The 27,020-nt window shown below is 40.0% G+C and overlaps 1 protein-coding gene across 1 annotated transcript in view; it reads right to left on the bottom strand.

Moving 5' to 3' along the window:
- Positions 1-21,741: 21,741 nt before the first annotated feature.
- tshz2 (teashirt zinc finger homeobox 2) overlaps positions 21,742-27,020 on the bottom strand; it is a gene marked incomplete at its 5' end in the record, with an annotated part of 38,764 nt that continues 33,485 nt past the window's right edge. Inside the window, one exon of the mRNA XM_079225756.1 lies at positions 21,742-25,489. Coding sequence (XP_079081882.1) covers positions 22,449-25,489 — 3,041 coding nt within the window. The 3' untranslated portion in view covers positions 21,742-22,448. The remainder of the gene's footprint in view (positions 25,490-27,020) is intronic.

The following is a 27,020-nucleotide window of genomic DNA, read 5'->3' as shown; positions in this document are numbered from 1 at the left end:
AGCCAGAGAGAGAGACATAATGAGAGAAGGGGAAAAAAAGAGTTAGAGTGAGCACCACCTTCTGAATTTACCCTTGTCTTGTCACCAGTTTTTGTCCATTGCGTAAAGTCTTACTCTGTGGTCACTGCGATCAATCGTCCGGTACATTTGCATCCTGACAGATAAGTGCAATGATAAAACAGTCCCTCTGCAAAAACGGAAGACCGCTTGATGACACGGCCATTACAGCCGGGCTGAAGGTTTGTCTTTGAAATGGCTTTGTGTTAATGAACGTTAATAAATAACTTTGATGATTAATCCTAGTCATCGCCGCATGTTCTGTAATGTTTACAGTACTGTACATCCGGCTATCTGCTCGTGGTGTGTGATCTCAGCAGAGCCCTCTAGCTCCTCTTTTGTTCAAGCTGTGTGGGGTCACATCAGTGCAATGAGCACATCACCTCCATGCAGCCTGGCACAGCCTCATCCCTCTAAAAGCTTGTGTCTGGAGTCCCTCTGACCTGTTCCCCTGCCTCACCATGTTCAGCCATGCAAATCAGAGTGCCTTCAATTTGAACATTCATAAGCCGAACCTGCAGCTTGTGTTTGGAGCCGGTGGGAGCGCCGAGTGCAGTAGCTGTAGAGTTGGTGACTTTTATATTTTGGTGAAAAGTGAGGCATAGGTGGAGAAAGGGGTGTACTGATGGCGGTTGCACATTTTCTGTTTACTTATGTGTGTACTTCCTTATTTTAGAGCCACATTGGGGATTTGCTTTCCTTTGTTCTTTGATAAAGTGGGACATTAAATAGAACCAATTAGGCCTGGAGTAATAGATTATTATGTTTATCTGTCGGCTATTTTTACGATTAATTGATATAACCTATAAAATGCCACTAAATAGTAATAATACCCATCACAAACTGCAAAAGCCCCGGGTGACATATTAAGCTGACATGTTTTGTTGGACAAACAGCCCAAAATTCTAATAGATTTCCTTTACAGTCCTAAAAAAAAATAGCAGCAAAAGTGTTTGCTTGATAAATGACTCAATCTACTTAGTAATTATGAAAATTACTATTTAAAGGATATATTTATACAACATGGTTATTATTTCGGGTTTGAGACCTCAAATATTTGACAGAAAAGTCAGTAAATGGAGGCTATTGGACAGGCAGAGAAATTCTAATGAAACAAGCAGTTGAGTTGCATTACTGGATCGGGCCTTTTCCGTTTCAGGTTGGTTAACTAATGATTCAGAGGGACAGTTTAGGATTTGGTGGCATCTAGCGGTGTGGTTGCAGATTGCAACCACCTGAATCCCCTCCACTCGCTCCTCTGGTTCCAAGACTGCGGTAACGTGAGCCGCTGAATGCAAAACCGTGGTAAAGCCATTTGCCTCGCTCAAAAGTTATCCTTACCATAATAAATGTACTTTAGAGCAACGGAAGACAGACAGAAGCTGGCGGTACCACTGTTTTGCACTGTGGCTCACGTTACTTCAGGTTTTCTAAACATGGCGGACTAATAAAGAGATCCACTAATAAAAAAAAAACATTTCTTCTGTGGATATGAAGGGCTTCCTCTAGGGCTAACAAAAACACAATGATTCTTAGTTTCTGGTGATTAAACATTAGTTCCTAATATTATATTTAATTGCTAATAGATCCCATAGATTGCTACACCGGCCCTTGAAAATGAACTGTTTTGCCACCAATATATATGTATTGTTAATCTGAGTACTGCATACAGAAGTTATTTTGTAATATATATGATTACTTACTGATCAGATTAATTTAGTTTATGAATTTGAGACTTCAACTCACAAGGTAAAGTTGAAGTTGAAAAGGGTTCATAACTGATTTGTTAGCCAATTTGGGCCTGGGGGAAACATGCTGTAAACACTTACATAACACATGGCTAGCAGTGGCCTATTTACACATGCAGCAGACACAGAGCAACATTAGCATTCTTTGAGATGATGAGTCCCAGTATTCTTTTAGCTCGGTTTTTGGTCTCCACCAACTCCTGAGGGAAATATATGGCTCTTTAGCTGCTAAATGCTCCACTGTGTTCACCAGCTAGTCTCTCCCTGTGTCTGTTGTTTAGTGTGAAACTGAAGCAACTTCTTTCACATACACTTGGCTATTTCATCCATTACTGATATATATGTATATTGGTTATAACAGCTTTAATTCTTCAGTCTACCAATTTGCATTATAAGGGAGTGTGAGGGACTGAAAACTCAATATTTGGAAGAGCACAGTATCTTCTTATACCTTTCATCTGTAAATATCCACCACTGCAAATTCTACAGATGGAGTTCCTTTCTAATTAACAAAAACCCCACCTCGCATACACATCAAAAACTAGCGGCGTGGGAGTGTTATAACAAGCTGCTAGAATCCAGATACTCTCATTTCATAAGATGTTTGAATGTTCAGCAAGTATACTGTTCCATTTAAAAAGAGCCTTTCCCTGTTGTTGACAGAGATAAACATTTTTTTTATGGCAGTACTTTGACGTCGGTGAAGTGAAGCTGACAGTCCAGTAACAGGGGCCGTTTGCTAATGATTTTTGAGCAGCCCCCAACTGAGTCCTAAATGTCTGCAATATCCATAAACAACTCTATACTGTCCAATTAGGCAGACAGAGATGTACTGGGCTGTCAGACAGATTTGCATGGCTAAGCACCTGAGATCCAGAGGATGATGAGGGGGATGGTTCACCGGCCAGGGAGAGAATGTGCACAATGGATGACTTTCATTACAGCATTACCGCTTTACATACACACTCATCCAATTACTGCCTGGATTAATTGATCATCGTACCTTTCTTTCCCCGGCACCAGAGCTGGTGTGTTTTTCTCCCTTCTGTAGCAACTACACGACCCGCTGCTTTCATTCCTTCTGCTCTATAGCGCCTGTCCCAGGTTTACAGCCAGAGCTCTTCATAAAAACTCCGAGGGGACATTTTGAGAAGGGAGGGGGGTTTTGTTAGAGAAAACCGTCGTCGGCCACCACTGCGAGGACGGCCATTTGCAGGATCGCATACATTGGGAATAATTAGAATTTATGTGTGCTCGTCAATCCCGCCTCATCCCCTTCTCTGCTGTAGACCCATCAGTGGTCAGAAGGTTCACCGGAGCATGACTCATTCCTGAGTGCGTTTGATCAGAATGAATTATACCCCTTAGATTCATTATGGCACTTTATTTCTCCTCTCTGTCCTTCTCCCTTGTCCGTTCAGCACCGGGAATGAAATGTACAAGACAGGGTACATATTTTATTGTATGCATGCTGTCATGCACACTCAGTTCGGGATAAGAGGTAGGCAGTGGTGGTTTAGCCTAGCTTCCCACTATAACACTCTTCACTGAACAATTTCTTTATAAGACTGCGATAAGAGTGGAGAGTGTGTTCGAGGAAAAAAAACACTGAATATTTGTAACTTCCGAAAACAGGCCTGAAACTTAATGGCATGGCAGAGATTTGCCGGAGCCATCTTGCAGATAATTTGAAAAGAGGCACAACTGGAAGACTTCAAAAGTGGCATCGGGAAACCACTTTAATATGACAAAAATCTAATTGAACTCACGCTGTTTAGTGTACAGCACTATGGCAAGTGCTAATGGGTTCATTTAAGACTATTTAAAATACAAACGAGTCTTGACTTTCTGTTCATTAATTACTGCTAATTATACGAACAGCTAGCCTTGTCGCAGCAGTGCATTTGGTTGTCTTTGAGTTGTGAACATCATCTGTACCTCATCGTGAGGATGTCCCATCTCCCTCCAGGATGGTAATGTATGGCGATGGTAAGATGAATGAATATCAATGTGCTAGAAACACATCTTTTTTATACTTTTATTTTGTAATACAAGTAGTCGTACAACCTTTGTTTTGAGAAGTTATCCGTTGATTTCAAACTACATAATTTATTTGGAAAATGTAAAATACTCTCTCCGCAATCCACAACTGCCCATTTGCTAAATACAGTTCATAAAGTGAGATTTCATGAGAATAAGTCCTGAGCATCATTTAGAGAGAGCAGATTGCATCAACTAATTTCGCATTTTTAATTGTAGTTTTCTTTCCTTCGCTAGCCCCATTCCCCTCCAGGGGAAGAGCCCAGTAACAAAAAGGTTAGCGATCTCTGATGCAAGCAAGCTGCTAGATTTCAGATCATGTCAAGTCTTTCTCTGTTAGCGCTTTCAGCCTGGTTAATAATGTAGTTACCTATCCTCGTTCATTTATGCATGCTAACATTACCTATCCAGACTTGGAGAAAAAAAGAGGTGACATCTGAAATAATTACCACTTCCAAGTGGTCAATCTTTTTTTTAACTGTTGTTTTCAGCCTCCGTTCAGAGCTTCATCAGTAATCAAGGGTTAATTTCACACCTCAGTGGATTGCCTGCCTTAATCTCTATTCAGTGTAATTAAATCTGTCCAATAAAGTGAGCTCTTTTCCTCTTTGTTCTCTTCCATCTCCTACTCTTTTTTTTTTATTGTTTTACACCCATCACATCTCATCGTCTGAACTACAGGCCATCCAGCCTCACTTGACAGGCAGAATATATCCCTAAAATTAAAACATTCCTGACTGAGATTGTAAGGGGTAAAGAGAGGGAGGGAGAGGGGGAGAGAGAGGGGGAGTTTGTTGAGCATGGTGGGAGAGGAAAAGGAAAGGGAAGGGTGGCTGACACATCCAGTGTCTATTTTACTTTCCTTTTTTTCTTATTTCAGCGGCCTGGAATGTGAAGATTTGACCTTGTCAATCAGACCTCTTGACAAGTTTAATCACGGTGTGCCCTCTGCAAAATCATGGCTAAATAGGAATGCAAATAATAGAGCGCCGGGGCCTCTTATAAATGGTAATCAAGAGGACTAATCAACTGACAGGTCCACAGATATGGCTTGCACAAGGAGTCACTCACACACTTTTTTAGCAACATTAATAGGAGGACAAATTAATAACATTAACATCTCCATCTGTCCTATTCTTATTTTTCAATTGCATGCATATGTGCTACTTTTTGTATGACTGTTTTTTATGTTCCTACATTATATTTTTTGTCTCTGACTGAGACAAAAGGTTATATTTAAGATGTGCAAAGGGTATCTTTCTTTTCAAGTAAGACCAGCCAGCGGTTTCTGAACAATGTAAATGAGTCTTGCCAATCCACCCCTGTGTGATCTGCCACACAAGTCAAGGGCTCCATGAAGACTTTGAAATGTTGATTCGGTGTAGTATGGTGACTTCCCTTTGCACCTTTAAAAATACAACTGATCTAACTTTTATGTGCGCTTGAAAGTTGTGAAGGTTGCCTCTCTCTCCCCCGATTGTCAAAGATGTCAAAGCTAAATATGAAATTCCGTCTTGCTGCCACTGCATCAAAAGTCAGGGCTTTTCTTTAAGTCCATAAGATCAGAAAGACAAATCCCAATACTTTGCCTCAAGTCTTTTGGGGCGACATCCATCACATCTAAAATCAAACAAATAAATCAAGCAATCACTTTAAACACATGTTGAATCGGGATCCACATCCAGATATATTCTCTGTGAAATAATGCAGTTGCTTTGTGGTTCTGAATCTATAATTTCATTTGTTTAGAGAACCTTACATGCAGAAGGGGTAAATTGGATTTGCCTCGCCATAATTATACATGATTTTAGATGGTTTGGTTTGTCACTGGAAATAAAAGAGGTTATATGGCACATCAGCTGGATCTAACATTTTTAAGACTTACACTTCTCCGCTCGCTAATGATGGTTTACAGGCCAATTCTCTGGGGGCAGTCTGAGTGCTTCCACGATATCACATCTTCACAGGCAATCCACATAACTTAGTCTGGCAATGCCAAAGGGAGGATTTAAAGACACGGCAAAAGCGTGAGTAAGAGATGTGTCAGAGAACAGCACCATATATATAAATCTGTGCAAACAAAACATTACAAAATCAAATCCTCTTTCACCTTTTCATTCCTCTGCTCCGGTTCATTTCTCTAAATTGCAACATGTAATGTGTATTTTTGAGGCCTTGACATGAATTCAATGCCTTTGATTTTTTTATCTTGCGCTAAAATACATTGGCTGAGTCACATCCATAAGTCGAACCAGCTCGTCATATAAGAATAATAACAACACAAAAAATCTCATCGCTGATATTGTCACTGTGTTGGATTATAGTTCAGTAACATGCAGCCGCCTAAATCACCTGCAGAGGAAGATCAACATCCAAACAATGGAGCAGCCAAGACCAGACATCATTAGGTTTCTTAACACCTCACAAGACACAGACTGACTGACATCCAGCCAATTTGGCCATGAGCTGAGATAGCTACTAGTAGTCTGCAACCTCACTATGGACTAATGATGGTCTAAGCCTGTCCCGGCCCTCACAGGCCTGTTTGATCAGGTACAGTAGAAATCTAGTGTGACGTGGAGTTGACTATACATTCAGCAGTATTTACCTGCTTGAAGCCCATCGGGTGTTTGGCAGATGATCAACAGAGGTGTTATTTAAACTGATGTATATCCGCTTTACAATACAGCACCTGTCACCCGTCACTCTATCTCTGCTGGACTAAAATTAAAAAGTGAGAGAGGGTGAGAACGAGGGCTGCATATGTCTACGAACAAAGATGTGTGCTAATGTGTAATATGCTGAATTCTCCACAGAAGACGCACCGTAAAAACAATTTTAGTGCGCTATCACCAGGCTATTTGCAGGAGCTATTTTATCCGTTTTGATAAAAAAAATAGCAGAGATCATTTGGCACTGAGCAGACCATCTACTCAGGACTGCAGGCAGCTGGATGGATGGCATGAGGGCAAATATGGGGAGGAATGATGCACAGTATTTATAGCATCCAGATAACACTAGGTTGGAAATTGACAGGCCCACCTAATGATGCTCCTCAAAGTGGCATGGATGCAGACGAGTGGACCTCTTCAAATGGGAGGCCAATCCCTGCTGACACAGGGGATAATAGCCCAGCATTGAGCCCATTGTCTGGGCACCCCACACCATGGCATTTGGAACTGAGCTGCCCCTGTTCCTGCGGACAAATGATCCGCACTCTGCCAGGGAATGTCAGCCATCATGTCCCTCAGTCAGCCTGTTCTCATGAGAGATGATGTCAGAGGCCACTTTCTCGTAACCCTATTAGTTTATGAATAATTAGCTCTAGCAACAAATAGGACGGGGGTATCTATCTATCTATCTATCTATCTATCTATCTATCTACTGTATTTATCTGTATTCAGATTTCTACTGGATGTGGTCAGTAATCATCTGAACTGCTTCATTTTCTGTGTTATTTAATGCTTGTATAAGTTTAGCCGCTCACAAAATTGACAACACATTTTTTTTAAACATGAATCCAATAATAAAACATCATTGGAATTTGAAGCCTCATCTTCAAGAAAAAAACGAAGAACTCTAAACTGTGAATAAATACAATTTTAATTAGACAACACTGTAGGATGTTTATTTTAAATCAGATTATGTATCTTAAAGGTGACGACAGCAATCATAAACCACAATATCCCCTTCCCTATACTGTCCATTATAACTTACTTTGACAGAAAAGCTCATTTGCAAATATGTTTAGGAGGAAACTTAATTCCACACATACTATTATGAAAATGTTGTTAGAGAAATGAATGTATCAGTCAAGTGTCAAACTGTTGATTTTGAACGTATTGGTAAAATATTCACTGTCAACGCATTTCATTTGTTTTTCAGTATCTGATCATGCAGTGCAAAAGCCACTTGTAGCGAAGCCAACTTCGTTATACATATATTTATGTTTCTACAGTAAAGTCATCAAAATAACAGGCTACAGTATAAAAAAAATAACAGCTGGACAACATCAGTTAAACTTTATCCTGCACTGCCCAAAACATCTGGGGAAAACTGATGAAAAACTATTAAAGATGCTAAATATACAGTAAACACTTCTGTGTAGCATATATGACCTATCTATCTATCTATCTATCTATCTATCTATCTATCTATATATAAATCTGTGTTATAATTGCGCGTAAACAAAAGAAACTCTCTACAGTCATTATAAACCCACACACAGCTGCCACTGGGACCTCCATTAAGCCCAGTGTTCCTGAGATGCTCTGGTCTTATCTGATTCATCAACAAGACGTTGCCTGGCATGATTTATCTATGCCACTTACTTGTTTTCATTTTGCCCGGGGGCTGCTGCCAGCATCAGGGGCTTCTTTTTACAATGTGACAGCTCCATCTCAAGAGAAAAGACTCCCCATGCAAAAACAGTGCATCAAAACAAATAAGGCCCGAGCCACTTAAGAGAAGTGGCTGCGTTCAGGACCCATTTTCACTACATGTCAACCAAATGATGCAACGGCACGCTACAGTCTGCATTACTTCTGTCTCTATGCCTTTTGTCGGAAAATTCCATTTATGAACCTAAAATAAGGGGTTAAACACAAACATGTTCTATTATGCATTTTTCTATTCACCTTTATGTTATTGAGAGTACATATTTGATGCCCAAATTATACAAAATGATTTTATTTAAATTGATTGTTTGAGTTTTGGTTCTCTGCAGGCTTCCATTTACCCATCTTCTTTGTGAAAATTCTCCACCTCTCAGTTTACAACTGTCTTCCTATGCTCCCCAAATCTACAGGCAACGGGACGCTCTTGTACATTAAATAAGAACTGTCACCCTGGGCAACTTGCAGCAATGAAGCATTTATTCTGCCTCACATTTCCTGGCACTTAGAATTATTTCCTTCATGCCTGATAACCAAATTACAATATGGCAGGTCTCCCCGGAGCCACAGGATTGTTAGTGCCAGCTCACAACATACTTTCAACTGATGTGGCATTTCATGTACAGCTGCCAATCAAAGCCAGCAGAAGGGAGAGATGTAAATGAGGGCGGGCCCGACGGTGTTCAATTACCGCTCTGAGCTCTGCATAATCCCCCTTCCCACTGACTGACTGACTGACAGCTCCACATTCCTCCTCATCCCCAGCTTTCTCCCCCAATTTCACTACCTAGGTTTTGCCACATACTGTTACATGGAATCCGACATTGTAGGGAATTTCTGTCATTTCCATTTAGAATAGTGCAAATGTATTATCTGACATCTGAAGGGCCGTGAAGGAAAGGCATGTGGTCTTCAGAAAGTAAATTATTGCTAACAACAAATTCCCTACAATTTGTGGCCCGAAGCTGGAAGCTAAACAAAGTCTCCTATAGACTACGTCAGTGTCTTTGCTTCTGTTGAATATAATTCTCTCTTTCCTATTATAAAAGAATGGGAATTTCAACAGCTGAGTGGGCCGAGGTACTCTTAGCTGCCTACTCAGCATCAACCTTTGGTAAATACTCAGATTAAGGAGATCCATGAATAGTGCTGGTATCTTTTGCTCTTTCTGTCATAAAGACGCCTTTAGATTCCTCTTAATCCCCGTGTTAAAGGTACGCCAGCCGAATGGCTTAAGCAATGTTCTGCTTGTGACTGAGAAATGATGCCATTAGAACTGCATGATTCAAAATCCTATGTTTTGTACAAGACTGTTTTAATACCCCAGTGTATCATGGGACATAATTCTATATAGTTCGTCTGGATTCATTTCATTTTAAAATATCAAATTGTTTTTCTTCCACCGTCACCTGATCTGGTCTCTGCCGTCGTCCTCGTCAGTTACTTCTCTCGTCCGTCTAAAACTGGCACTTTTGTTGCATTTCAAGAGGTTGATAAATCAATCCATCAAAAAATTCTTTGCGGTGAAACTCAATCAAGAAAGGTCATGTCGGCTGGAAAAGAACAGATTAAATTAGCATTGAATTAGACATGGAAAGTGAGCTCTGTCAAAACCATCACTGTGCTCAGCACAATTAGAATATGTTAATTATGCATTTCATTAAGGGGCCTCAGCGCTCTTTGAATGTGAGATGAAATGTCACTGGTGTAGGCAGCCGAAAAATGGAAGATTGCCAGGCACAACTTTCTTTGTGCAATGTGTGACACCTTCATTAACATCAGGGATTGCTAGTCTGATTAGACTTTTTGTATTAGTTTAAGCCTTTAGGCCTTCAAATGCTACGCCTTTTTTCCCCCTCCGTTTTGATGTGGCAGCTAAGACCCTTCTCCATTTCCAAGCAGATATTGTCTACGGTTCAATCCTTTGTTTAAATTCTCCAACATAATGCCACGACATTGGACGTAACATCTCATTGTATTTGTGGAGATGACGCCATTTACCACGTCTTTGTTTCACATAATCTTGGGTCACTTTCAGCAATGCGAGACTTGAAGAGCCAAATTCCCACAGTGTGTGCTCGTATCTGAGATGCTCAGGTTGGCCTTGGTGTTAATGCATGTGATGTTGACATTAAATAGTTATAATTTTCAGTTTTAGCCGTAAAACATCAGGACTCAAATTTGATCCAGCATGCACGGATGGATGGTATATAGATAAGGTTGGTACTTTCAGCTCATCATAGAAGAGAAACTGTAGGACAGACTAATTTCTCTGCACCAGTAATTAACTTCTAAGTGAACTCGGGAATATCCCACATGGTGTAATGGTTGACAGGTCGTCACGTTGTATTCTGTGAAAATCACACGGAGAACAGATGATAGGTAAGTGAAAGTTGGACTGTGGCAGCAGCTTACATTATATATCAGCCAACTTTTAAAACTTCATTAAAACAAAATGAAAGCACTTCCCGGCACACTTAAATTAAATCGAAATGCTTTGGGAAGAGATGATGAAAGCCAAAAGTGGGAGCTGTCTGACAATTTCAGTGCTCACATACTTTCATGACATAAGATGATTCTTGTGTGCTGAAAGTGAATCGTAGGAATGATTGTCTCTGGAAGACCCCATCTCACAGATGTAATATAGATGTCTTGAATGAGTGACTACCTGCTGGCCTGTCTTCGCACCCATAACTGAGAATATACAGTACCTGTAGAATACAGCTCCCACCTCTGTAGCTACAGCACAAGATTGCCTTCTTACGTCAACCACAGAGGGTTAAGGAGGTGAGACTGAAGCTGGGGATCAATGTCTTTGTGTATTTATGGTTTGCTGCATAACGGTCATTAATATCAAATCAATCACGCCTTGGATATTACACTTTAATATCAAGATTCTCTTTCTTTATCAAGTATAGTCTTCTGCAGAGGCCTTTATCTTTGCCTGAAAGGATGTATCCCACTATGTGATGGCTCATATTTCTGTGGCTACTTTCACTTTATCCACCTCGCACGGTCAGCAAATACGTTCCACATGAGGGATGGTTCAGTGCGATCCACAAGGATGAGGGTCCTGCAAACGATGAAGTCGGATCATTCACTGTCTCTGCTCCGTTTGAGGTTTTGGTTTATGGGGATCGTGCGATGGCACCGAGGCCTCTGACTGACTGTTCAGGTGGGAGAAATTCAGTATACCTTCACAACTTTGCCACAAGTGTGTCATTTGCCTTTCTTGTCTCGCTGTCGAGCCTTCGTCACATTAAAACCTCAGCAGCTGTGACAGTTGCACTCCTCAGAGAAGTGGAGTAATTAAAATGTATCAATCACTTGTTTTAGCCCATGAAGCTATTTTTCCTGCATTTGATCTGATATGGACAGCAATAACAAAACGAACAATGAAGGCGTCATGTTGGAAAATAATCTACTTACAGGTCCAGCACTGCAGGGAAGCACTCGATCATGAGTGAAAAATGGAAGTCCGTGTCCAAGGCCTAAATGTATTCCATGGCCGGAGAATGAACTTGCTGCCCATGTGACACATGATTTACACAGGAAAAGGCCTGTGACTCCCTACAATGATAGATCTACGCCTGAGTCTGCCTGGGCTCACTCTATGACATGTAATCCTTCTCTTTTAAGTTGTAAGATAGAGATAGATAACAAAATGCTGTATTGATTTCCCTGTCTGCACAGTGGCTGGCTTTTTAAGACTGCACATGCCCATGTCTGAATCATGACCACAGTGACAACTTTAGCTCATACTATCCCTGTTGCTTACAGTTGCGTCATGAGGTCAATTTAGGTTTTCAAATACTCAACGCTTGTTCTGCATAAAAACATAGACATCTTGTTTCAGCAGTGTGATCTTGTTTCCGTCTGATCATGGAGCTGCTACTGTAGCTGCTATTCACACTCGGAGAGGTGGCCGTTTCATAAATTCAGAAACTGTTATGACTTTGTGGCATTGAACCAATGTGGCTGGAGAGAAGGCATATTTCAAACACGCAGAAGATCAATAATATTCTCAAAATGGGTCATTTTGTTATGTAAAGTAAAACGATGAAGTATATATATATATGTATATATATATATATATATATATATATATATATATATATATATATATATATGTATGTACATATTGTAACGTTGCCATGTGCATTCAAAAAGCTTAAAAATGGCTTTTGAAACAATGAAAAGAAAAAGGCCCACCCACACCGTGAAAACAATATGCAGTGTAGATATGTACATGTCACAAATATTTATAAATGAAGAACTATGAATGTCTTAAGATCCCTTCTAGATTTTGAACAGTTTACCTGACTGGTATATATCTACCCTGTACGTTAGAATTTACCAGGCAGTGATGAAGTAAGAATTCAAATAATTTGCTTAAACGACAGTTCTAATACTTGCTTACTAATGTACAAGTAAAAGTCCTGCATCTACTATATTACTTGAATAAAGGGATACATGTCAAAGTGAAGCAGAAGTACTGCAGACACTGTGAGTGTTGGATTATCATTAGTAATGCATGAACGTAGAAATGTAGCATTCTACTCTCACAGTTGGTCACAGTGGAGACAATTTTAATAATTGTATGTATTGTGGAAGTTTAATTTATGACATATTAAACATAATATTTAATGACCTCAGCATGTGTTTTTTGTCAATACATTTTTTTAAAGATGTCAAATAAGTGTAGCGGTGTAAAAAAGTACAATATTTTCTTTTAAAATAAAAGTATAAACACAGTATATATAATAGTATAAAGAAGCATGAAATAGAAACACTAAACATACTTAATTATTCTCCATCTCTGCTACTGGAAGTTCTGTCAGTGTAACTTATTTCTAGCTCGTGGAGGTTGAAGGTCATTTTGACCACACGCAGTGCTGTGAATCAATGTAAACAAAGGATTTAAAATATTAAAACAAATCTATTTTGCAAATGTTTTGTGAGACAGAAAATACATTCAGCACATTTGTCCGGCCTCAGTGAATGTAAACACAACTTTTATTTGTCTACAAGAAAGGTTCAAATGGGACCTTTCATTTCAGGTTCATGAAATCTCCCCAAAAAACTAAAAGAAAATTTATATAAAAGTTTGTGGCTTTAATTTACCAATAAAATAATAGTAGTTGGAATAGTGTATATTTCAAAGGGAACTCAGGAACAAGAATTTCAATTTCCGAGTACATGGACCTTATGGTGAATGTATCATCAAAACATCATGTGTCAGGTTGATGGGGGATTTACTTCCTGTGTTTTCTCTGTCTGAAGCTGTGTCCTCATCTCAGGCTGGAAAAGTGAGATGCATCAGCACGTCATGTCACATTAATACAACCTGATTGCCATTCCACATTTAATTAGAGTTAAATCACACAAACTAAACACGTCTAACCGTATTCAAGCTCTTATGGGTCATTAGAGAACATTCAGTAGTTTTGGGTGGGTGGTGAGGGCTGTTTTTTTTGGTGATATTTTATTTTGCTAGGGGCCCATGGACCCAGGCTGTGTTTACAGACTGAGAGAAATAGCTTAAATCTGCTGGCGTCAATGCTGATTCATGTCAAATTGAGTGACAGGTGACCCGAGAGCCGGCAGCCAGACAGTGAGACGGATTACAAGTGAGCAAAACGCCAACAACCTCTGGCCTGCTGTGGGGCAACAGATGACAGCGGAGGAGGGCACGAGGTGGAGAGCTCTGTACTCTACCCCCCTCGTCCCGCCATCCATCCATCAACCCATCCCCCTCCTGGCCACCATCCACTCAGGCTGACTGATAGACAAGGGAAAATGAGAACATTCAGTTGTTAAAACAATACAGCTCTGTCGAGGATTAAGTCACATGGTACATATTCAGTGTTTTATTTTTGAAGTATCACTGCTACCGTGTTCATGTTGCGTCTGGCTATAGGATTAGGATCCAAAGGTGGAGAGATATTTGTTATATATATTTGTGTATATCTACAAGGCAGCAGATTGTGAAAATGCTTGTCAATCAATCAAGGTCATTGTTTCCTACGTGGTAGCAGCAGCGGTAATTACATTCTAGCCCAATGCAAGTGAGGAATAAGTGTTTCTGGCTTTAAGGCCAACTCGGCTGCAAGTCAGGAAGCGATCTAATAATAGGAAGGTGTGAATGCAGAATGTGCTTGTTATGAAAAGGTGGACAAAAAAAGAAAATAGAGTGGAAAGAAAAATACTTCAGCAAGCCAACAAATTCATAGTGGCAAAAAGAAAGCCTCCTTGTGCCCTTGTTGACTGCTGGCTGCAACAGAGCCAACAAACCCTGAATTCTCCTGACAGTGTCTGAGGGGTCCAAATCCAATCCCATCCAATTCTGGTTGTTCGTTTACAGCGAGTACGACCTTCCACGGTGCTGACAGTCAAATTCTTTCCAGGCTCTTTAGTGGGTTTTATAATTGTTATACCTCACTGTGCTGTAATGTAAAAAAGAAAAGAAAAGAGAATGCAGCTGAATGTCATCGAAACAAAAATGATTAAAAACTTTCATATTCCGTAATGTGTTCGAACCGCCCTCTGAAAATTCAGATTGGTAAGACAAAGTAATAGTAATTATTGTTGTCCCCAAAATGTCCCCATCTGGGCCAATCAGCAACAAATGTGTCACTTTATTTTGAATTGTAATTTCCCCTTGGACCAATCAGTGTTATTCTAAATGCCAGAAAGCAGTGGTGAGATGCATCATTTTCCAAGTTTTGTCAAAGTGAGATCAGTCATGTCTGATGTTTTGTGTTTGACATATAAATGAGCAAACAGATGTTGCACAGCTCCTCCTTGGGCTCATCTGTGTAAGTCTGAATTTTCCTAAAAACACAGCTGTGGGCTTCATCATTTTTCCAAGTTTCTGCAGAATCCAACAACAATACTGTGGCTTTCCTCTAATAGGCCAATCACTTTAATTTGGAAAAGGCACTCAATTATTTCTTACAAAAGATGCTTCCAAATTTTTTTCATGACTTCCAATTCATCTTGAACGCTACCTGTATTTATCAAAGCTGCTCTATTCAATATGTTTATGTTAACAATAGATGAAATGATGATGCATAATATTAAAGGGGTCACTCGTAGTGATAAAACCACAGACAATTATCCCCCAACTCTCAAATGCTCTCAGCTCTACGGAACAATTCAGCATCATTATGCTCATTGGTTGGATTTTGCTGCCCACAAATGTATTGCTCTGGTTCACTCCTAGCCTCCTTTACAGCAGAAGGAGGCCGTTTTCAGCAATAGCAAGCTAGCGTGTAGCAGCTTAAAAGCCAGACATTTCCTTCAGAAGTTGGTAGAGACCAAAACCGAGCTAAACAATGAGTGAATATTAGCCTTATATCTTCTAGGTGGCCTGAAACTGACCGCCAATCAAGTGCTAATGTTACTTTGTGTCCGTTGACTGTCTAAATAGGCAACTGTCCGCTAACATGTTCCCCATATCAACTTTATAAGATGATATGTTGTTGTGTTAAAGCTTGTTTCTGCTGCTGGGTTTGTTTGCTCCTAGCAAGTCTTTATGGTTCCTGCTGAGGTGTGTTTTGCTCTGGAGAGCTAGCGTTATGTGTCTTCGCGGCCACACATCTGGAGGTAGCTGAGAAGCTGTGTTACACATTTCTTGACCACCTACATCTACGCTGAATTGTAGTTTCCGCAGCTTTAGGGAAAAAGGGAGAAAAGAGATTGTTTTTTTTTGTTTTACACATTCTTCTTCTCTGTCGAAACCTTGTGCCTTCATTACCTACCCACAATGCAACTCTACCACAGAAGAGTTCAGTCAGAGATTAATGTGTGTTATGCTAGAAGCAGTTAGAGCAGCGGGCTCCAGAGCCTGCTGAGCTCACTTCTTGCTAACTCCACACCCCTAGATTTCGTTTCATTTTCAAATGTGTAGTCTTCAGCCCAAACCAACACTCAATGTCAAGTGACATCACTTGAGGCAGATTTCATCAGATTTCGTGCAACTCCCCCTGGAGCCACAACAGGCGTTATATAATATATATTTTTAAACATTTGCAGTAGAACTCCCTAAGACCTGTAAACAGACGTTGGGTTGCTAAATCTGTGGATGTCCTTTTAATGAGAACCATATTCAACCATATATATTATATTTAACAGAGGAGAGAATAAAGGAATTACAATTAAACTTAAATGTGAGGCAACATGGACACAGAAAAATAACAAACCGCTTCAAATATATTATATATTCCCAGAAATTATCCGCACTGATGTAACTCTCTATGCTTTCCTGTATGTGGGTTTATTTTTTGTCCTCAGTTCTGTCCTACGTTGTAGTGCTTTCTAAACACAAACTCCCTGCTGAAGTTCAGATGCAACATATACAAAATATCAGATGTGAATGGACAAGACAAACAACTGAACAACCCAGTGAATCAAACGAGACATCAGCCTTTTTGTTTATCTCTCTCAAAATCAATATGTTTGAGCATGTCCCAAGATGTATCCTCTATTAACAGCTCATCCATAGATTACTCAAAGCACAATCTTGTTACATGAGTTGCAAATGTTCTTTCCACCATATTAAAGCCTCCTAATAAGCGCAGGTGTCACCCCTGTCTCTGGTGCCCGGTCATTTGTGTTTGCTCCATGAGTCCTGAGATGCTTCGGAGGCACAAGCAGCCAGTCGGCAAGAATTAGAGCAGCGTCCATGATTGTGCTGACGTCTGCAAGGGGCTAGGCTGGAGATTAAGCCCAATAAAAATGTGTGATTTGTTGCTTTCATATTTGGAAGATGTCAGCTTCAATTTGAGCTAGCACGCTGCCTTGAGGCAGGCTGGGTGACAAATATGAAGGATGCACTGATGAACTGCTGGCAATCAAGTGTTAGTTCTCTCATCCACTATATGATCGCAATGAAAACCTCCACACATTGTTGCACAGGGGTTCGGCCACGGCTATCAGCTTTTTATACAATATCATAAATCAGCAAAAAAAAAAAAAGAAGGGACTTTGATTTATTTATTCATCTTTTGTTCACTTGTTATAAATCAATTATTCATTTATGTTTCTGCAAAAAATATTTCTTCCTCTACACTGCTTCACAATAACATGCAGTACTTTAACCCATTTCAGCGGTCACTGACACCCTGAATGTGTCTTCAGGGGCTATCCATTTCCACTAATAAAACGTTTTTAAAAATGTACTTTAAAAAAAGGTTTTAATCCGCCATCAAAATCCTACATTGCAAGTTTTAATCCCTGGGCTATTTTTTTATACTACTTTTGAGTTATTTGACAAAACTAAAATATAGTTATATTGACCCAGTGACATTCAAATTGTATTAAATTGATTGTTAGTTGATCCAGATTCAACTGCTGCATCTCACTACTGCATTTTAATTCTTCAACTGCAATGCAACTTTTATTACATTTTTATAAAGCTTTTTGACTGTTTTAATGTTTTCTCAACTGTTTTAAATCCTGTTTTCTCTGCATTATGTTTTGATGCTTTTAATGGTTTGAAGTGTGAAGCACTTTGAATCGCCTTGTTGTTGAAATGTGCTATACAAATAAACTTGCCTTGCCTTACCTATAGATTAAAACTGATTGCAACCATGCCCTATTTTTGTTTGGGCAAATAACCCAAAATAAATATCAAAACAAACCCTTGTCTTGTGGCGCGTTCTACCAATGGGTAAACTAATCCATTATTGCACTGGTAATATTTTGAAATGATTTAAGTGCATACCCAAAGCCTGGCTCAAGTTATAAAATGAATCAATAACCTTTTTCAAAGCAAAGCAGTGGTGAATATCTGTAATTATAGGGTAATAATTACCAGTGAATTTCTAAAAGACAGAAAAAGGGGCGAAATGGGGTTATGATCATGTGGACGTCATCAGGAGGGAGGATTGACTGGCTGTTTAAGATTCTGGAAGTTTGAAAATACCTCATGCATTATAACTGAAGCTCTACCCAAGTTCCCCGAGTTTAATCCTTTCTGCAAGTGCTTCATCAACCTTCAGCTTTTTTGACAAGACAGAAGTTTCAGCATGTATGATTAATAAGATACAAATGTGCAACTGATATTTGATAAATGACTTTGGTTTCATATTCATGATGTACAATGAATATGCAGCACCAGGGGCTTAGGCCTACTTGATTGATCAAATGTATTCCATTCATCACTTATTTTTGCTTAATTAGCATATTTGAAGCAACACCATTAACAGTGGAGGACTATGGGCTATTTGGAAGATATGATGTATGTAGGAGAGCAGACATACATACATTCCTCTTTGTCTTGTATGAGCTCACATTCTCAGGAGGCTGAATTCATTATAAATCATATTTTACAGCTTATTATTTAGAAGAAAAAAAGAGGTTAGGATTTAGGTACATCATTCATCACTGCTTTTTAATTCCAAGTATTCGGTCCTCCACATTTAGAAAATAGCATCATGCCAGTAAATCTCCAATGGTACAATGCAGGTAAAAGGACAAATGATCTGATATCTCTCTGAAAAGGAATCGAGGGATGTAATGCTCTTTCTGGAATATTTCTCAGAGGGACGTAATAACCTGAGGACTTTGGGGAGGATAAATGGGAGAAAAGGGAGTTAGGATGTGGGTCATTATAGCTATAAGTTCTAAAGCCCTTCATTAAACACATGAGCTAGTCATTACCCTGCTGCTGTGTGATGAGCATTTTGAACCCCCTCCTCCTCCTCCTCCTCCTCCAGATGATGCAGAGAATCCATGCTTGTCTTGCACAGGGTGAAGCAAAGTCAGGCACAGTGTAAATGTTTTGTGTGTATCCAAGCAGGCAAATTCTAATGCACATTTGTCCTATTACGGCACATCAGCGTCAGGGAGACACACGCCAGTGCAAGCAAGCAGCGTGCACTTATCATTATTTGATAGCATGTTTAATGACAGATTGACAAAGAATTCGCAAATATGATTTGGCGTCAATTTAGCTAAGGCCGGGTTTCACTGCATCTTCAATGCAAGCTTACTTATATACATAATTACATTTTTTCAACTGAGCTATTAGAAGTTATTAGAACTGTTTTAAAAAGTAATTCCAAGCTGGGGAACATGTCACAGTGAGTCAGAGGCTTTTTTTATTTGATTTCTTTTTATTTCACTGCTAAAATAATGCTAATAGTTAGAATAATCAATCATATGTCGGGTCTGTAGATTGGCTTCATTGCATGTAGAGGAATTTATTTGAGGATTTGCCTGGGATGTGACTTTAACCTACATTGTTTGTCTCTTTTATTGATAGGAACCATACTGACGGGACACACACAGCCGAGCTCTGTCACCATGTATTCTGGCTAATGTAGAATACTGAGAAAAAATGTATAAACTGTGTCCATGAATGAGCATGTTACTGCACTTAATATATCTCATAATCAATCCATTTAAAACCAAGATTGTGTATTGTGTGTGTGTGTGTGTGTGTGTGTGTATGTGTGTGTGTGTGTGTGTGTGTAATTGCAGAAAGCTGACTGTGTTCTGTAATTAGCCATGACATGTTAGATATACGGTGCGATTAACTGTGTTAATATGCACACATCCAAAATGAATTAATATAAAGCACCGAAAGAATTATGGGTTTATTTCACCTAATTACCTGCGATGTGTTACCTGAAGTATATCAGTATTTAATAACTCAGGTATTCCTATTAGAGAGCATCGTGTTTATTTGAAAAACTGGAGCAGCTGATGTGTATTTTGATTTTCCACCCACTCGTTTATGCACATTCAAATGATTGCTAATTGCACGATACAATTCATATTAACCTTATAAAGTTTGCTTTAAATTTATATTACATCCATTTAGCAGTTTTGTGTACTAACAATGAGTCCCACATCGACTTTGACTTATTACAGCAAATTATGTTCAGAGACAACTAATTTCCCTTTGTGATTGCACTGATGAGAGCATTTTTCTTCAGTTAGCCTTGGGTGGATCTCTACTTGGTTGTGCTGAATCCTCAAAATGTACTTGGAGTATAAACTGCATATGTGTATGAACGGAATAATAATTTGTCTCAAAATATAGGGAATTGCTGTGTAAAAATAAAATAAAAGCTTGATAAAAATGAAGAATTCTGCATTACATGTCCTCTTTTTATCTGTAAAAAGCCTCACTTTAAAATGTCACTAAATAAACACAAACAGCCAATAATATTCTCATCCCCACCCCCTCCTGCAAAGCATTCTTCTGCATCATAAGGACAATGCTTGCTTCAGTTTAGAATAAGTTGCTCCTCTAAAACATAATGGCCCTACAGACAAATCAGAGATCCTTCGGAGAAGAAAGGCACTAAATAATTTATAGCTTTAATCTGCTCACTGAGGTGTGTGGTCTTTGACAGTAATTATAAATGCAGGGAGAAATTATAGCAGAATACTTTAACTGCATTAGGAGTCATCTGATGAACAACGTGATTGCCTGCTCATTTCCAACAATAGGGGGCAAGTTGGTGTCACAGCATTCAAATCACCACAGTGCCCATGTGCTTTTTCCCATTCGCCATCAAATGTCAGTTGGCCGTTATAAAACATAGATTTGATGGGTGGAGGTAATTGAGGACTTGATTGCTTGAAAAGAGATGAATTGCATAAAATGTTTATGAATTTAGAAGGCAATTATTTTTAATAGCCTTGAAATAATAGAGCTGGAGGAAATATGTTTAATTGTTATGATACCATCTTGCAGCAACAGCAGCGCCATTCACAGGAAAGCAATAAAGTCTGACAAGAAGATGTATCTTTGAGGTGTATCTAGAAGTCATAAGGTAAAAAACCAGAATGCAGTGTAGGCTACAGTTTGAGGATGATATCCTCTGTTGCATTAAGCTTCTGTGTGGATTTAAAAACTTGTAAAAGATACATGAGATTTAGTGAATTTAAATAGACAATACTTTATCTTATAGGTCTGTTATTTCTGAATATTTTCCTGATAAGTTTGCTGGAAAGAACTATCTAATTTGGCATTAATTATAGAAAGAAAACGTGTCCAAAAAATAATATATATATATATATTTTAAGACTTAAGTAAATATCAATTCATTATAAATTAATTATTGACAATTGTATGCTCCATATATGTTGAATTGAATCACATTTTTTCATGTTCAGCGGACCTGCGGTGCACTGACTAAAAGACTCTTTGGATTTCACTAGAAATTAAGTGGAATTGTTTCAATATTATATTATATATGTATTTTCCTGATAAGTACCAAATTGCCGAGTTCTTTCTTGGAAGAATTATCAGAAAATTACCTCCAGTAATAACGTAATAAGAGCGTTACTGATACTTAACTTGAGCAGCATTCGTTGGTATAATAGAGATGTTATGTGTCCCTCATCAGTTGGTCAGGGTTTAAAAGCCAAGTTTGCAAAGCAGGCAATCTTAACATCTTTATATTATTAAAAGCAAACTTCGCAAGCAAACATTAAAGAGAAAAAATACAAAATAAAAAGATATACAAGCTGTTATCAAATGTTAACTCTTTATTTGAATAAGTAAAAAAAGGTGCAGGTATCACAGGTATCATCTGTCTTGCTGTTATCCTTGTTGCATGAAACACACTGTTTTCTTTTCTTCTAAAATATATTTACATGTGAAATATCCTTGTTCCCAAACCGTCTAATTATTTTTTGAGTCATGTACAGAATCCAAGTCTAAACTGGTGATTAAACATTTATTAAAGTGCTTTTTTCTCTTCTATCATTGCAACACAAAACATCTTTACATAGCAATATACTGTACAGGCCTGCATGTGTGTTATCGTGTGTCGGGCTACCTGTTTTAACAGCTGCACATGTATGCAGGTGTACAGTATCACAGAAGTTGTAAAGTACAATTAGTTCATTATTTTGTCTTTGAAATACAATTTAAACTTGACATATCATACAAATAAATAGTAGTCATAGCCAGGGCTATTGCATGCAAACATCAGCAATTATGTTTCTTCAAGCAGTAATACATTTCATTACTGGTGATGCATTTGAGCAGGGTGCAAAAGTATCTCTTAGTGTTTTCTTATACAATTTCTAACCAGTGTGTCATTGCTGTCCATGAAATGTTTTAAACGTCATAATGATGCACACTACACAACGCTAATTGAAAAAATGGTTGAAATATCTGACCCGTGTATTGAAATAAAAAAGGGAGAAAAGAAGAAAAAAAAGGTGACAATAATAGGAAAAACTACTCCTTGTCCATTTCCACATATTGTGAATGGTTGTCAGGGGATTTGCTGTGAGTTTTACTCAAATGAAGTTTGACTGCGTGATTGCTCGCAAATGTCCGACAGCAGAGCTTACATTTGAACTTTGCGTCAATGTCTTCGTCCGTGACTAGCGCCTCTGTGGCTCTGACACTGAGGGCCTTCGACAGTTCTGGCTCCTCTACCTTCATCTGGTGCTCTACCGGCATTTTGCACATGTCTTTGATTTGGAACCCAAGATGGGTTTCCAGATGGGAAATGAATAAGGCGGGGGACCTAAACTGGGAAGCGCAGTCATTGCAGTAGAAGATCGGGTGCCCAGTGTCCATGCTCTTCAGAAATTTGGTCCCTCCGGTTTTACGCAGTTGGTATTTTACATTCGCTAACCAATGGCTTATGGTGGTCATGGACAGTCCGGTGAACTTGGAGATGTGCATCCGTTCCTGAGGGCCGAGGTCTGCGAGTAGGTATTTACCCTCGGAGGTCTGGAAGAGGCTGGAGGCAAACTGAGCTTGCAGGATGAGAAGATGGCGAGGGTTCCAGTTTGACTGTCTCCCTTTACGCTTGTGGACGGAGTACACCTCGGCCGACATGTCCTCAAAACGCCTGACATCGGATTCCAGTTTCATCATTGGGATCCTTGATGGTGGGGAAGGTTTTGGCGTTGTGGCTTTTGGAAGAATTTTAACCATATCTGCAATGTCAGACAGAGCATATTTCTGTGGCATCGGCGTGGCGGGGTGGAGTAGCGAGGAACTTGGCTTGCTCTGTTTGGATTTTGTCAGATCTATTGGTTGGTCATCATTAGCAAAGAGAAAGGGGTTATCGGGCCTCTTTCTTATGGCATTTCCAAGCATTAAATCTGGTTTCTCACTGCTACGGTTAATGTCAGCAAAAATAGACTTGGTGTGAGCAGATAGTTTATCTGCTCTTGAGTTACTGGACTTATTTGCTTTGCCCAGATGATTGTTCAGAACTGACTGTAGTGCACTAAGAGGGTTTATGCCAAGTAGAGTTGGAGTGTCACTGAGAGGCTCTGAAGTAGTGCTGCGTCCATTGCTGGCAGATGGGCTCGGTGTCTTGCCTCTGTCAGAGAAATCTGGGCTCAACTTCCCTTTGATCGCTTCACTCCCTTCATTCATACAGTCTGCATCAAGCTTTGAAGAGGAAGAGGAATCATCCTGACAATCGCTGTCATCATTCTCCACCAGATCAAACTTAATATTCTGACTTTCTTTACCATCGCTAATGCCAACCTTTTCTTTTTTGATGTCCACATTTTGATGCTGTCCCCGGGAAGCCTCAACTCCCACAGCACCGTGGTATAACTTCCCCTTTGGGGCAATCGGTCTCAGCTTGTGGTTAAATGTCTGCTTCAGCTGAGTAGGGGGAGATGCACAGAGTGGGGAGTTTTTGATGAGGCCAGAGAGCTGATAGGCAGCATGAATGCTCGGATAGGCACTCCAGCTTGGTGTCCCTGTTTGAGCTTTATTGATGGCAGAGGCCACTGTATTGGCTAAAGATTTAAGAATGTCCCCTCCTCCTCCTGACTCCTGTTCAAGATCCTCCTCACGAAGATAAGGGTACTTAAAAGTCCCATTGTCTGCTTTTTGATCCTCAGTCTCTTGCTTGTCATCTTTAGCTTCAGTTTCTTCCATTTTGTCTGATGTACCTTCCCCCTGGCTATCCCTCTCACTGCTCCCGGGGGAAGGATTTTTCGGAGAAACCTTTTCTCCCTCAATGGCACTGGCAGCAGGCTCAGCTAAACCCTGTATCTTTTCTATGGCCAGGGGGTCAAGGGCTAACTGTTTACCCTTTTTAGAGGCTGAGTTTGTGACTTTGATGAAGTGTCCAGTAACCATCATATGTGTGGTGAGTTGCTGAAGGGTGTCATGGGAGCTTCCGCACTCCATGCATTTAAGAATCTGAGACTTGCACGTTTCAAACTGCCAAGTGTAACTCGCTCCGTTCTGATAGCCGTAGCGATTATTGTTAGCATTTGAAATGGCGGCGGCCCGTTGTGCCTCAGTGTAGCCAGATAGACCGGTTGTAGAGTCAGGGGAGCAAGGTCTCACTGTCTCAAAGGCCCGTTTCTTTGCTGATGGCAACAATTTGGCTGTGAGTAATGGGAGAGGCTCTTTTAAAGGCACTTTTTGGTAATGCTTAGTTTTTATCATATGGACGCTCAAATCCTGGAGTGATTCAAAAGAGTGACTACAGAACATGCACTTCAAAACTTTCTGTGCATCCTCTTTTCCTTCCATATCTTGCAAATTCCGTTTCCTAGATTTAGAAGACGAACCAGAGGAATTACTCTGTTTGCCGTGGTTGTTGTCCTGGTAGTGTCCGCTTTTGTTCATGTGGATCGTCAGTTCCACAAGAGTGTCATAAGCAGCACTGCAATCCTTACAGCGAAATCGGCTGGCACCTGTGAACACTGAGCCACAGGGTTTGGTGGTTTGCCTGTACAGGTGAACAGAGCTAAAGAGGTTCGGTTTGGATATTGGCTTTGGGGAGAGTGTGTGTTGCAGGGTCTTAGAGAGCGCGTCTTGGTGCCAGTCAAACTCACTCTTGGTGCTTCCATTGGTGCTGTCACAGTTGGCTTTGCTGGTGTTCTTGCCAATTTTCAAGTCCATCCCTATCCCAGTCCAGTAGGAATCAGAGAGAAAGTTTGCATAGGCTGCCCTCATCTTCTCCAAGCTGCCGCCCACCTCGTCTTTCGGTTTGGAGCTGAGGTTCTCAACAGCCCCCAGGCTCTCAGGTGGCGAGGATGTTTTGAAGTCTGAGAATCTGTCGCTGGTGTCGCTAAGGCGTGACTCCAACTCGGCCTCTTGATTGGAAAGGACACTGATGGGAGAGTTCTGGTTGCTATAGGTGTTGGTGCTCTTGCTGTCCAGCTCTTTGTCCTCGGACACTTTGGGGCTGGTCTTCTCTGAGCATTCTTCTTCAGTTTGTGTGTCGTTCTCGCCGTCTTCCTCAGGGATTGCATCCTGAAGAACACCATCTTCATCAGGCATGTACACTAGAGAAGGAAGAGACATGGAGATTAATGACATTGGAACACATTGCGGAAAAGCAGTTTAATACAATTCATTTCCAAAGACCAATATTTTCAAACTCCAAAGTAATGATGTTTTGTGAGAAGTCACAGAAGTCATATAAAACAACATAATGGCGGCTGCTTTGTGCCTTGGGAGGTTGGAGAGTATAGCTGGACATAATGTCTTTACTAACAGACTGCTGCTGGTGTAACGGGACCATGTGATTCACGACAAGCCATTGACTTAGTGCTGTGTCCAAGGTTTTTTCTGGCCTCAAGTTGAGATGTTTACAACAATCATTGGCCACTGAGTGACAAAAGGAAATTGATTCTCCTGGGGCCCGCTAAGTGTTATTGTAAATGACCCATTCCAAAGTGATTATGGATGCCTCAAAACTGCAATGAAAATGTAAGCCTTCTGTTCTGGATAACATCTCAGCTTCCCTGAAGCTGTGTGTGAGGAATGGTCTTAACATAAACTCAGAAATTTCAATGTCCCGCATTGCTCTATCAATAAATTTAAAGACTCGGCTGAAAACAAAGGAGAAAACAAACTTCAGAAGATTTGTAGCCAAAATAAAAAAAAGCATGTTGCCCATGTGAATGCTGATAAAGATGTTGATCAAGCTGGTGGAAAAGCTGATTCAATTATAAGTGTTAAAACTAGACAATTAGAAAAAAAAATGCAAAAAATTACTGGCAATCCGTCACGTCATTATATTTTCCGTGACAGTCTCATAAACAGCAATTACTTCTTTCATTATTCACCTGTTCATCCTCCCAACTCATAGAGCACAAACATTATTGCTCCAATTAACAGATAATTAAACAACAGTATTTCTAATTGACATATTTCCCATCATCCAATTAGTGGAAACTCTGACTCAGCATAGAGGGTTCTTCACATGGCTGCAGGGTCTGCTCGACATAATATGAACACAGCCACAGAATATTAAAGTGTCCTTTCTGACAATAGCTATTTCAGATTATATCAAATCTAAACAGCCGGCCACCCACACAACAATATCACAACCAATGTTTGCATATCTTTTGAAGACATCCTGCGATAAATGCAGTTTGTCAGTGTTGTCACATATCCGAGATATTTTCCACCTCATAGTCACGCTGGAAGATGTGCATTTTGGGAGAGACGTGGCAGATGTGCCCTGAGTTAAATATGAATAGGAAATAACAGCCCTGTCCAGGCACTCTTGCATTTCATGTGGTTAATATTTCTCTTCTGAATAGAGGGCACTCCATGAGTGGGGAAGGCTGAAGCCGAGCACTCAGGAGTCCCACACTGGGCGGCCCATAGAATGTCTTCCCTTTTTTTGCCTTCTGAAAATAAGACTTTTTTTTTTTTTTTTAATCAATATTTCACAAGTGCCTCAAGAGAAACCCTGGAGGTGAATTGCCTGCCAACTAATGGATGGAGATGGGATTCGGACTTTCAAAACAAACATGGAGAATGGAGCCTCGTGAACAAGAACCTGCACACACTCTCACACCCATG

This window comes from Taurulus bubalis (genome assembly GCF_910589615.1).
Source record: "Taurulus bubalis genome assembly, chromosome: 11".
Classification (NCBI taxonomy): domain Eukaryota; kingdom Metazoa; phylum Chordata; class Actinopteri; order Perciformes; family Cottidae; genus Taurulus; species Taurulus bubalis.
The sequence above is the reverse complement of the archived record's forward strand: the minus strand, read 5'-3'. Positions and strand labels throughout refer to the sequence as shown.